The 13,670-nt window shown below is 36.2% G+C and overlaps 1 protein-coding gene across 1 annotated transcript in view; it reads right to left on the bottom strand.

Moving 5' to 3' along the window:
• CFAP47 (cilia and flagella associated protein 47) overlaps nt 1-13,670 on the bottom strand; it is a 351,597-nt gene that overhangs the window by 150,920 nt on the left and 187,007 nt on the right. Inside the window, exon 49 of the mRNA XM_087759023.1 lies at nt 8,350-8,461. Within this exon, the coding sequence (XP_087615149.1) occupies nt 8,350-8,461 (112 nt within the window). The remainder of the gene's footprint in view (nt 1-8,349; nt 8,462-13,670) is intronic.

Genomic DNA, 13,670 nt, shown 5'->3' with positions numbered 1-13,670 from the left:
AGCTGAGTCATACAGTTGACACACCTGAGGGACAGGATGTCATGCAGAGGGACCTGGACAAGCTCGAGAAGTAGGCCCATGTGAACCTCATGAAGTTCAACAAGGCCAAGTGCAAGGTCCTGCACATGGGTCAGAGGAACCCTCAGTATCAATACAGGATGGGGGATGAAGGGATTGAGAGCAGTCCTGAGGAGGACTTGAGGGTACTGGTGGATGAAAAGCTGGACATGAGCCAACAATGTGTGCTCGCAGCCCAGAAAGCCAACTGTATCCTGGGCTGCATCAAAAGAAGCATGGCCAGCAGGTCGAGGGAGGTGATTCTGCCCCTCTACTCTGCTCTTGTGAGACCCCACCTGGAGTACTGCATCCAGGTCTGGGGTCCTCAGCACAGGAAAGACATGGACCTGTTGGAGTAGGTCCAGAAGAGGGACACAAAAATGATCGGAGGGATAGAATACCTCTGCTATGAGGACAGGCTGAGAGAGCTGGGGTTATTCAGCCTGGAGCAGAGGTGGTGACAAACTTTTTAGCAGGGCCTGTTGTGATAGGACAAGGGGTAATGGTTTTAAACTAAAAGAGGGTAGATTTAGACTAGATATAAGGAAGACCTTTTTTACAATGAGGGTAGTCAAACACTGGAACAGGTTGCCCAGAGAAGTGGTGGACGCTCCATTCCTGGAAGCATTCAAGGTCAGGTTGGACGGGGCTCTGAGCAACTTGATCGAGTTGAAGATGTCCCTGCTCATTACAGGGGGTTTAAACTAGATGACCTTTAAAGGTCCCTTCCAACCCAAACTATTATATGATTCTATGATCAGATGGTCATTTCAACATGACAAACACTGACAAATTATTTCTGATAAGAAGGATTATATTGAACTGTTACACAGAAGCAAGGTTTATCATCTTCACATTGCCACTGTATTTTTTTCTGAGATGGTAAATGGGTAGCACAGGTATAAAACACCAAAGTTCAAAACAAAACCAAAAAAATGGAAATAGGCGTGTACTTAAATCCAGAGAAAGGAACTATACAGTTTTAAATTAAAAAATATTAGAAACCCAGATTTTCTTCCCTCTGTTAAGAAAAATCTATAAAAATACAAATAAAATAATAAAATAAAAATAATTAAAACCAAAACAAAAAACACTTTAAATAGAAAATTTTTGCAAATTCCTAAAATTAATCACAGTACAGAAGCCAGAAATTATGTCCAAATAAGCAGGAGAGTGACCGCAATTTCAGAAAATTATTGAATATTTTAAAAAATATCTTCAAAGACAAGGTAGATGTGTAAGAGCAACAAAAAAATAAAACCATTATGGAAAGCTCATGGGAATAAAGTCTGCTGAAAATGCTCAAGGTATTGATGTAAGAGGTCATATTTGACAGCACTAATAGCTAATGGGTCTTAGGGTAAATACCGACTAATTAATCTGATTTAATGTCTCAATACATAATCCTAGTATAATTTTGGTTTATTGCAGCACAATATTAGAAGCAAAGTGCGAGAGAAAGACTTCACTAATTTTAAATACCATCCTAACCATCAATATACTTGAGAAACGTCAACAATTTTAAGCAAATGAGAAAAAAATAAAAAGCAAAAGCTTTAAAGTTGATTAAAAATACTTGAGTAAATGCTGAAAAGCACTAAATTACTACATTCTAAAGCATCCTTACAGTACAGAATATTTTGTTTCACTTCATTTTAAAATGTAACTAATTTTTTTCCTTATAGTCCTTGCTTCCGGTGACAATGGAGGGTTTTCTTTACCAGTTGTCTGTACTTCAGAATATTGTATTGTGCATATATGTATGTGAGAGAAAGAGGGACAGAATGTGAGTGTTCACAGTTTAGAATTTTTTGTTTCATCAGTAGGTAAGGGGATGGTAAAAGAAACAGTAACTTTTTTGGCTCTGCACAAAAAGTGCTCTCAAAAGCATCAAAATAGTTGGCTGAAGAACTCTGAATAATTAATTTTTATTTGCAGTAAATGTTGGAATGCTTGAAAAGTTCCAGAACTGTAAATTGCTAATGCTCAAGAATATTTCAAGAGCTAGTGGGAGAACTATGGTAACTAAAAACTACTTGAATTGCTAAACCACTGTGCTGATAATCCGGCAATGGCACAATCGAAAAATCAGTGAAGAATTGCACTATAATTACTGACACTCAGTTTTCTTTCTTTAGGGAAAACAGATCTCAGACAAACAGAATTAGCAGCAAAGAGGTTAAAATCTTGATCAGTAAAGGTGACTGGATTGATGTAATGTTTTCAGGTCTCTGCAAGGCACTCAATTAAATCTGTCAAAGTATTTCAAGAAAAAATAATCAGTTTTACTGCAGATGGCATACATTTTTAAACTCAGTTTATCTACTTAATCTTAAAATATTCATAAATTGTCTTTCATAATTTTCCTGGGCACCAAAGTGGTACTACTGGCTTAAAGATATTTAATTTTTTTATTTGGGGAAAAAAAAGAAAACCATTGCTGGCAAGAACTGCAAATAACAAAAAAAAAGTGTATTAATTCCAAGTCAAATATAGAATGCAGAATCCTTACCAGTGAAGACACTTAGTATGTAGTATGCTCTGCATGACTTGATTCTTTAAATTAAGGCTGAATGTTTTCCTAGGAAGTATATTATTGTCCTAAGCAGAATGCACTCCTGGTTCGGGAGTGAATGGTGCAATCCAATGACCACTATTGGAGATTAAGATAGCTGATGATACATAAATAAATTAATTTATTCAAATTACAGACTACAAAATAAATTCCAATCAGAAGGTGTTTTGCAGGATGGACAAAAGACTTTTTTACAATGAAGAGTAATAAAAGGTCCTCAGCACTCTATTAAGTAATAAAAAATACATTTGAAAGATGCAGAAACACTGCATCAAAAATGACAGATTTAAAATAACAAAGAAGCATGTTTACATTTTTTCATAAGGTTCTGTTGACTTTGGCTCCTGTGTGATGTAAGGGCTTTGATACCAGAAGTTTTAGTCTTTCAGCTGGGAACACACTGTCATCCTACAGAACCCACTGTTGCTTACGCTATCTTCAGCAAAGGCAGCAATATCTTATATTACCTTATTGATGTTGCAAAGCAACTGATAAATGATAATTTGGTCATGAATAACAGTCTCCAATATTTGGGTTTTTTTCTTGCATCTATTTGTTCAGTTTTGACTTCTCTGTCATACATTATATAACAATGCAACTTGTCAAAATATCATGGCTGATAATACATTCAAAAACACTTCATGTACATCACAGAGATACAATTCCCACTGATTCAATTGGCCACAGAATTGTGTCACCATTAAGTATTTTCGAAAATATCACTCCCCTTCTCAGCTGTCCTTTGGCATATACACATTTCATAAGAAAAAATACTAAACTTGCCAAAGCAACAATACAAGTATTCCTAGAATTATACTGAAAAGGAATAGTTTAAAATGAGATAAATTGTGGAGGTTTTCTTTTTGCTGATACAACATTGCTTTAAAAGGTTTCTTGGTAAAAACATTGTTGTAAATTTTGTAGCTTTACTATCCAGTGTTTACAATTTTTATACAGCTTCGGTCCACATACTAATACCAAAGCCTTGTTTTATATTGCTTTAGAGAAGATGCATCCCTTTAAAAGGAGGCAGGCTGGTTTATTTCCCAATAAAATTGTAATTGCAACGCCACATGTTAGACTGACTCATTGGCTATGCAACACAATACTACATTCATAAATCCAATTAAGAAAGCAAGAAATATTCAACTTTTTCCTTTCTGTATAATTTGAATGGACTATTTGAAGATATGTATTGTACATGATTATTTTCTGGTGCAGAGAGAAGATAAAAGCCCACAGTATCCCAATATTTTAACTGGAAACAAGAATAGAAGGCTATGTGACCACAGAATCCATCACACAAATCTGAGAAGATATAGCAATGTTTAGCTTGCAATTTAAGTATACCAACATGATCCTAATAAGCACAGGTCTTGAGAGTAGGAGGAGGGTTTTTTATTTTTTCCCGAATTTTTCTGGCCAATGAAATCAATGTATAGTTTCTGCCTCAGAAAAGTTCCACAGAAAAAATATGATAAATTAAAAAGATTAATTTATGTAAGCTATAGCTTTGGCCAATTTTTCCTCTGGCAATTTTTCTACTGACAAAAAAAGATATTTACTGTAGGTTACAACAAAACTTTATAATCTATTTTGCATAGGAAAACCTCTATGATGATATATTTAAATTCGAAAGAGTTTCTATAAATCCTTCTACTTGTTGGTGTACAGGGACTAAATGAATTGCTCTCTGCATCAATGAAAAGGAAGAAGACTAAACTTTAAGACTCATATGTAGGAGAAATGAGCAAGTGGCAAATCCTGCTGTCAACTATCATTCATATACGGTTTTCTGGCATTTACTAAAGAGATTAATTGCTTTATTTATAATTCTCACTGTCTGTTCTTAATGTGACAATGAAACCATGATATGAAGGGGCACAGGACTGATGGAAAGGGTATGCTAGGGATCATCTTGCCAGGTGGTGGCATGTACAAATAGAGCAGCCCTTCCTCAGCAAACTCCAGTGATCCAGCAGTGGAGGTATGCCAGAGCCATTCATGGTAATCAAGCAACCAGAAGATCCTTCTAACTTTGTCGTTATTACAGATGAATTAATCTCAATATGTTAGGGTGTCTCAGCTGAAGAGGAAGTGCTTGCAGCAAAGGTACTGACAGGTGCTGAAAATAGGGCAATGGCTGTGAGAAGCTACAGAGATGGTCTTCCTTCCACGTGTGATTTCCATTGAAATTAGAGCGATCAGCAGATCAATTTACAGAATTCCTCCATACAAAGAAATGGACTTTTTTTTTTTTTTTTAATCAGATGTCACACAAGTGTTGAAGGGAAACACTGCTAAGCAAACAAGTTTAATCAGCTCATTTACAGGCCAGAATATATTGGCATGATCTTCACCATCTCATTAAAATTGTCCTACAGCTCCATCTGACAGGCCACGGCCTGCAATATACTACCCTTTTTTGTCAATGTCAGCTTCAAAAACTCCAAGTAGCATGGAAAAGTGCTGCCTACTAAGTACAGATATACTTAAAAAATAAATGAAAGGTGATCCATAAAATTAAAAAGCTCCTTTCCAAAAGCTAGTAAATTTTTGTGGATAGAAGGATGGATATAGTCTGACTATAACAGGTGTGTATTTTTTTGAACAAGAAATATTCAAGCATTTTGAGCTTTGGTCTATTCTGCTAAAATTCTGATCTCTTCTGCGGAAAGCAGAAGTAAGAGTTTGATAAAAGATAAAGTAATATGTAGAAGATGCCTTATCAAACCTAAAGGAAATTGCTCTATTCCTTAGAAAACAGATTGCTGAAGAATTTTATCTGGTGCCAGAACCTTGTGTGAGATGTTTGTTAGCTATTATTTCTATGTTAAAGCTGTCACACAGCTACAAAACAGCCGAAGCACATAATATTAGACCTCTATTGGAATGCTTCCAAATGGACTTTTGAAAAGAACTGGGCCTGTTTTTAGCTTAGCATCATGGAATAGCCAGAAGGAAAGCAAAAGAAGTATAATTTTGCAATGAAAAAGACTTCAAATGTAAAGGAAAAATGCAGACCATTTGCCCAGTACAACAATTTATATGGCAAAAGTCCTTTTATGAGAATTTATTTTAATATGACAAAAACAGCACTAGAACACCAAGGTTACAGAGTTTTATGCTTACAAGTTAGGGAGTTCTAAACTTGAAATCATCTGTTAGCACTATGACAGAGTCTTCAACTAGATATCTAAATAGTTGTTCTTTTTTCCCCACAGGATAAAATTTACGCACTCTGGATAGCTTTTGAGCATTGCTTTTTATTATCAATCATTCAACATATTTGCCCCATGGATTATTTACTTGCCTCTAAACAAATTCACCAAACTGAATAAAGAGTACCTTTCTTTTTGGGTGTTTAAATTATCCTTTACCTGTAGTATCTTGAACCTAGAAAGGACTAAGATTCCTGAGTCCTAATTAATTCCCACTTGAATCACCTACATCTAATCTGTGATCCTCAAGCTTCAGGCTGGCTGCTAAAAAATCCTAAAAATGCCAAAAATTCAGATATATATCTCAGCTTTTTCAGTTCCCCAGGAGCTGAAAATTCTGCTTTGGGGAACAAATATGACTTCCCAGCCTTGCACAGTATGAAGCAGACTGACTTCCGTTCTCCTTGAAGCCACAAAGTAAGCACTTCCTAACTGATGTTACCTTAGATAGGACACCTGGTACTTAGGTTTATATCACACCTAACATCAGACAGCAAAATCAGCAGCTGCCTTTCAAACCTGCGACAGTGGCCTTTCTTCCCTCCACCTCTCTCCCTCCTACAGCAGCTGAATGATTAGAGAGTGTGCACAAATTTCTGTGACATAACCCAAACTGTCCCTGCTCTAGAGGAAAAATGAACGTGATTTCCTAAGGTAGTGATTAAAGCAAGCACTGAGCCAAGGGGTGGATGGTAGAGAACTAGGCCCTGTCTCTTTTCAAAGTATAACTTCAGACTTCTATCAAGTTATTTTAAAGCATAAAATAAATGAACTGTTTTCTGAAAAAAAGAACATCCGTGGCTTCCCAGCCTTTGAACCAATAACTTTTCTGTCAGGGTAGAGAGACTTACTGTTCTCTCTTTTTCTTGCTCAGTGAACATATAATACTTCCAAACATAATGGAAACCATTGTAACAGGAGTTAAGGGAATGACAGAACATAGCAGATGTCGATCTGAACATGCCATCTCTGTCCCTTTGAAGGCATGGCTTTTACCACCTGGTATTAATTTGCTGTATGATAGATCCCTCGGAACTTTTTCTGCTGAAACTTTCAGTATGTATAAAAGAATTGGTGATTTTCTATGCCAGAATATAATATTCCTAAATTGTTAAAGCCTGAAAAAAAAAGGCATAAATTAAAATATAGTACATTTTCAATATTTCCTGGTGAACATTTTTGATGGTCAGAAATTTCATTGAAATCTGACTCCTATTCAGAGAAAGTAAAATTTGTCTCAGGGCTACAGATTTAGCAAGAAGGCACTGAAGTCTTCCTGCGGCTCTAGGCCAAGCTTTGTTAGACGTATTAATTTCATTTCACAAATCACCTGTGAATTGAGATGGCATTATTACTTACATTTTACACATCAGACACTAAAAACAAAATGGCCAAAAGAGCAAACTAGTTTGGCATCCTCAGGGACAAGATTTAATAGCTTTTTAGTGTTGAGAAAACAGCTGTCATTAATCTCAATTGTCTAAGGCGGCAGCAGAATCAAGTGTTTGGAGTTAGGAACTCACAAAATCAGAACTATGCACTAAGCATTTTGGATTAAGAGATTTATCGAATATCAGGAATCCTTTTGTTTAAGAAGTTGTTCAAATCTAGGTTTCCTGAGCGCTATTCCGTTATTTTAAGACGGTCTCTTCTGTTCCCATAATTCCCTTCCAAACATACTCTCATACTTTGCTCTGTTGAGAGTTATACAATAGCTACTCTACAAGGAAGAAAAAGACTGATTGTACAGCCTCATTCTCACAATCATGCTTTTCAGGTTCTGAGGTAAAGAATGAACACCATGGAACTGTATAATTATTACTAAGCATTTGAAAACTATGAAATTTGAATTGTTGAAAAAAAATTCATTTAAAAAAATCATTTTCAGGACAAAACATTAAATATGACACGTTGATGTTAGTTAAAACAAACAATCTTGCTATTGTATCATAAGAATACCAGTATAAACACAGACTGATGCAAATTATTTGCAAGTAATTTTGGATAACCCTAGCCTCTGTACATCTCAAAGAAGGAATCGGGTTCACTACAGCCTATGTACGTATTCTTGCCTTGTGGTCAGCAAATTGAACTTTAATCAAGGGAAAGAATCAAATTCTGGTCTCTGCCTTTAAGTCTTTGGTTCTAGTACTGCTAAGAAAACTAGAGCTATTCAAGAGGTTTTGGAAAATTAAATTTAGACCGAAGAACTTGTTGGTAATTCAAAATCATTAATTCCTACTGAGTCAATTTTCATGGGACCAATTAAATGCATAAAGTTGCACATATGCTGGCATTTTTTAAGGACCTGACCACATTTTTAGCAGTAATATACCGTTAACAAAATATGAGCCAGCTTGAAAACCAGTATCACCAGTAATTATAGCCTTACTTCCAGAAGAAAGGTTATGCTGAACAGAAGCGTAAGCATTAAATGTAAACAGATTTAACCTGCTAATTTATAGGAATTTTATATATTTGGGTTCTACATTGTACCTTGAAAGATTCCTCGTCTCCACGGACATACACTCAAAGTGTAAGCAACTGTGTCATCTGGTTCTACAGTAATAACGGGTGCACCACCCACCATTGAAAGATTTGAAGATACCTGGTGAAGAGAATTCACAAAGAGGAAAAATCATCAAAAGCAAGTTACCTTTGCAAAAACACTATAGACACAATATCCATTCTACTTGCTTTGAAAAGTAGAGTATGATATAAAGTATGCTATCGGTAAATCCTGACCTTTATGCACATGAAAAGAATACATACTCTAAGAGTGGTGCTGGGTGATACAGGTCATATCAAGCACAAATTTTGAAGTCATTGCTCAGCGCGAATAAAAGTATCTTGCTTAGACCATGGGACTACTTACATATGCATAGTTGCACAGTCAGGCCTTTAATATTTTACATACATTTTCTTTAGAAGTGTAACAATGAGGTTTAACAGTAGTGATCCGTCTAACTAGACAGAGCAAAGCAAAATCTGGTCTTATTTTAACATCAGTTGCTCAAGTGATATTAAACCATGCTTTTTGATATGTCATATTTTGTAAATGACATGTATGCGATGGCATACATAGTCACTATTTGAACAACGAAAGGCCAATACAGCTTTCATATGCTGAATTCTAGATTTTGTAAACTATACAGCTAGTTGCAGGAATATAGGCTGAGAGTATTTTTTAATTGCATCTCATTTCTTTGGCGGTTGTATAAGTTTGCTACAGAGAGAGTCTATGATCAGCTGCTCATGGAAGAGACGTTCAAGTCTGAGGCATTACCAACCACAGCTGATGATTATCTGCTTAAGTCACTGGTTGCGCAGAAAGCCAGCAGGTGGACTGTGTGAACAGTTCTGCTCACACCCTCTCTGCTGTTACCTCTGCCACTGGGTGGAGCAAACTGCTGCTGAGTGATGGCATTTTAAATTGACACTGCAATTTCTGCAGTGGACGTCTGACTACAGGTGACAATTTTCCGCTTAGGCGTGGAGTCCTTTTAAAAAATATTTTCAGGATATCAGGTACTACTGTAGCATGCTGTAATTTCTTATTACATTAAATAATAAAATAGTCTCTGTGTCGTTTGGGTGAATTTTGAGTGAAATCACAAGTTAAGTCAGAAAGGCTTGATTTTTTTTTCCAGTTCATTTATTAATTTCATTAATGACTACAGCTAGCCTGTCAAGCAATCAAGTGGAGACTTGGGTTCTACAAAGATCTCTTTTGCAGCAGTAAAAGCATTAGATGCATGTATCATTATCTTTCTCCCCAAAGTTACCTCTTTTTAAATTTTTTTTTTAGTAAATAAGATTTGTTCGTCTTTTCTGTAGGAAAAAACAATTCGAAGATCATCTTGTCTTCTATTACAGCCAACCATTGCCTATAATGTTTGTCCTTTCTAGGGTATTTTTGTTAATATAATCCTTTGTTCAAGTGCTAGTACAATCTGGAACTTCTATTCCAAGTAACAGAGAAAAAAAACTGTAAGGCAACAATCATCATCTTCCCCAATAAATCTGCATTTCAAGATGGATATTAGAAGTCCAACAACCACAAAGAACAGGAAAAGAGACAAATTGTCAAGGAAAAAAAAAAAAAAAAAGGCCAAAAAGAGAATAATGGAAAGCTTTCTTGAAAGCTTTCACTTTGGAAAAAAATTGAAAAAAAAAAAAAAGAAAAAAAAGAAAATCTAACTATTAACAACAAAGAAAAAGCATAGAAAAAGAGGGCCTGCTACACACAGAGTAGGGAAATTTCACTTCATACAACATAAACAATAAATTAGGTGTGATCGTACATTTATGGACTATTCCATTTCAGTTTACAATGAAGTTAGTAAAGTATACAAAAATAAAGGCTAAGTACCTAAAAAATGAGGATAGGATAACAGAAATGACAGCAAATGGTTAGGGATAGAAATAAGATTAATTAAAATGAGATTTCTTTTTTAAGGAAAAAGTAACATGGAGCAGATGCAAAAGTAGGATAAATGTGATTAATTTAAATTGGATAAAATGCAGGAAAGTAGGGTAATACAATTTCTGTCAAAGACTGGACATATCAGACTAATTTCTACCAAAAACCATCAAAGTAAAAGGAACAATACTGGTATAGTTGACTACAAACATGAAACAAATATGGATTGCTGATGAATAAATATGGACTGGAAGTTTGATGGTTTTCCATCATTCAAGAGAAGTTTTGGATACCTTTCCAAATAGAGTAATGAATTAGCAGAAGCTAAATTATTTTAAAATTATTTTGTTAACCTTAAGGAAGTGACTGACTGTATAACCAAACAGGAAAAAGCTGAGTATAAGCAATGAAGTAATGATAGTACATACATGGCCACTGTTTCAGTGGATGAATCCAGGTGCCCATATCAAGAGACAGGAAGGAAATCTCCCTTCTCTCCCCTGCATCATATTGGTAAGATTCCTGGGGTTTTTGCTTTATTCTTTTCTTAGTGTTGGACATGGTTCACTTCCTAGGATCATCTGGGATGTTTACATAACAAATGCACTGCTGTTTGAAGTGTTCAAAGACTCTGATGATCTCGAACTTTCCCACACTTTTCCAGAAACACATTACAGTTGTCATCTATTTTTGCAGGTCTCATATTTTGTCATAGAGCTAAGAAAGACTTTGTCTTTCATGGTGTAGGAGTCATGTAGATTAAATGTTCTGTGAGTCTGTCTAAACTAGATATTTACTACGTGACTGCCTGTAATTCTTGGGGGTGGAGACCTGCTGATCCTTGTGGTCCCTTCTAGTATTATATTTCTACTAAGTGTTAATTGAGTAAGCCCATTTTCTCATTGCATGAAGTTTATACACACACACACATATATGTACAAATATACATACATAGTATGCTACACTGTCGTTTGAGGAGGGTTCTTCCTTTTGTCAGTTTTTTGTTTAATAGGGATGGGATGAGAGACAGGCAATGGACAGGCTATCATATCTTCTTGTCACCACACCTTATGAATTTCTTACTGGTCAGAACCACCAGAAGCTAACAGTTCTCAAATTTAGCTAGATTTAAAAAAAAAAAAAAAAAAAAAAAAAAAAAAAAGAGGCACCTACTTCCAAAAGGTATACACTTATTTTCTCCATTGAGCTGTAACCTACACCTGTAAAGGAAGCTAATATTTTCACTCCAGGGTAGAGCCTGAAATGTTTTTTTCCTTGACAGTGGATAACCTTGCCATGTATACTTTATGACTGAACTCCATTGGTGTTCCCACATCAGGCAATTTTCTGTGGATATCTGATGTCTGATTCTTGCTGATCATATCTCTAAGACCAGAAAGGTGCTTATACCAACATTTTTTACCAAATAACTAGGAGCTTAGGGCACTGGCCAGACCTGTAGATCTTAGAACAAACCCCTTGGCCCTAATCTGCTCACATTGAAGAGATTAACTAAACTTCCATAGAGAAAATATGTCTTACTATTTTACTACTGGCCTGGTTATATGATTCTCCATTCCTATTGCTGGCTCTTTTAGAGTTCTGTTGCTCGGTGCCTATTTTCTCCAGTTAGACAGAGAACGCAGATGGCTGTCTAAAACTCTGGATTTCAAGGCAAGAAGTGTCTAAAAGAAAGCAACCAGCAGCTCAGAACTTTGTCACCTCTTTTATCCCTATTTATGAAAGCTTCCAAAGGCACCGAAGGCATTGTTCTTTCATAGCATGAATTTAATCATATAAATCCTCTGAATCTCTTTATTGTTGTTCCAAAGACTTCCCAGGGCTAGAAATAACTTTGCTTTTAACAATCTAGAATCATATGCATGAGCTTGTGTGCAAATTTTTATTAAGCATCTTGTGCATATATGACAGGTATAAAAATGACACTGTGTATATTAATTTAAAAGCTCCGTTTACTTTTATGGTCTTTTTTTCTTCCATCACCACTCTAATCCTTAATGAAAGCAAAGATTCCTCTTTACACACATTCTGCAGAAATCATGCTGGAATTATAGATCTGCAGATTTCTGATTTCCCTTCTGACTACTTTAAAATAACTGAAGTACATATTTTGAAAAATTAAAAAATTATGCTTGACTACAGTAAAGCATTTAACTTGACTGTTTTAAATTCTCACATTTTCATGAAAACTCCTAGAAGTTAGGTACCAGGCATCAGAAGCTAGTTTACAGATGTTGGCTTTCTAAACGCATAGTATTTTCCCATGAAAAACTGTGCAGTTTTTCACTGTAAATAGTTGTGCATCTCCACTGCTCCCTCAGTAGTAAATGAGTTCATCACTAATTTATAGAGAATGGAATCCTTTTTTAAAGAGGTAGGCTTGTTACCTTGAGATAGCTCTAGTTAACTCCTTAACACCGTGAATGAACTCTCTCTTCATAATTTATCATTCATTCATTTGACCTATTTAATCTTTTCACCTCCCAAACTCTGGAAATTGTTTAATGCTACTTGAAACGTTTGCTAAAATTTGTCAATTGATTTCACTCTTTATGCACCTCTAATTCACCTTCTTTCTTTCCATGGGTTTGCCACTGTTCCCACCATATGTTAATAGTAATTGGACTTAAAAAAAAAATACACTTTTTCCATCTGATAGCGTTCTTTCCCCTGCTGTGTCTAAAATTTAGTCTTCTGTGGAAAGGAACCTGGGGGTCCTGGTGGACAACAAGCTCAATGTGAGTGAACAGTGTGCTACTGCAGCAAAGAAAGCCAATGGGATGCTGGGTTGCATCAACAAGGGCATCTCCAGCAGAGATAAGGAAGTCATTATCCCACTCGACTCAGCGCTTGTCAGGCCACACCTGGAGTACTGTGTTCAGTTTTGGTCCCCACTATGCAAAAAAAGATGTGGACAGGCTGGGGAGGGTCCAGAGAAGGGCCACAAAGATGATCAAAGGACTGGGAAGCCTGCCATATGAGGAAAGGCTGAGAGAACAGGGTTCGTTCAGCCTTGAGAAAAGAAGGCTTAGGGGAGACCTTATCACCGTGTTCCAGTATTTAAAGGATGGCTGCAAAGAAGATGGAGACTCCCTTTTTACAAGGAATCACATGGAAAAGATGAAGGGTAATGGGTACAAGTTACTCCTGGGGAGATTTCAGTTGGACACAAGAGGATAATTTTTCACAATGAGAACAATCAGCCGTTGGAATAATGTCCCCAGGGAAGCCGTAGATTCCCCAACACTGGACACTTTTAAGATTCAGCTGGACAGGGTGCTAAGCCATCTTTTCTATGCCATGCTTTTGCCAAGAAAGGTTGGCCCAGATGATCCTTGAGGTCCCTTCCAACCTGGTATACTATGATTCTATT

Source organism: Nipponia nippon, unplaced genomic scaffold, assembly GCF_047370975.1.
Source record: "Nipponia nippon isolate SJK-2023a ecotype South Korea unplaced genomic scaffold, ASM4737097v1 scaffold_2, whole genome shotgun sequence".
Classification (NCBI taxonomy): domain Eukaryota; kingdom Metazoa; phylum Chordata; class Aves; order Pelecaniformes; family Threskiornithidae; genus Nipponia; species Nipponia nippon.
The sequence above is the reverse complement of the archived record's forward strand: the minus strand, read 5'-3'. Positions and strand labels throughout refer to the sequence as shown.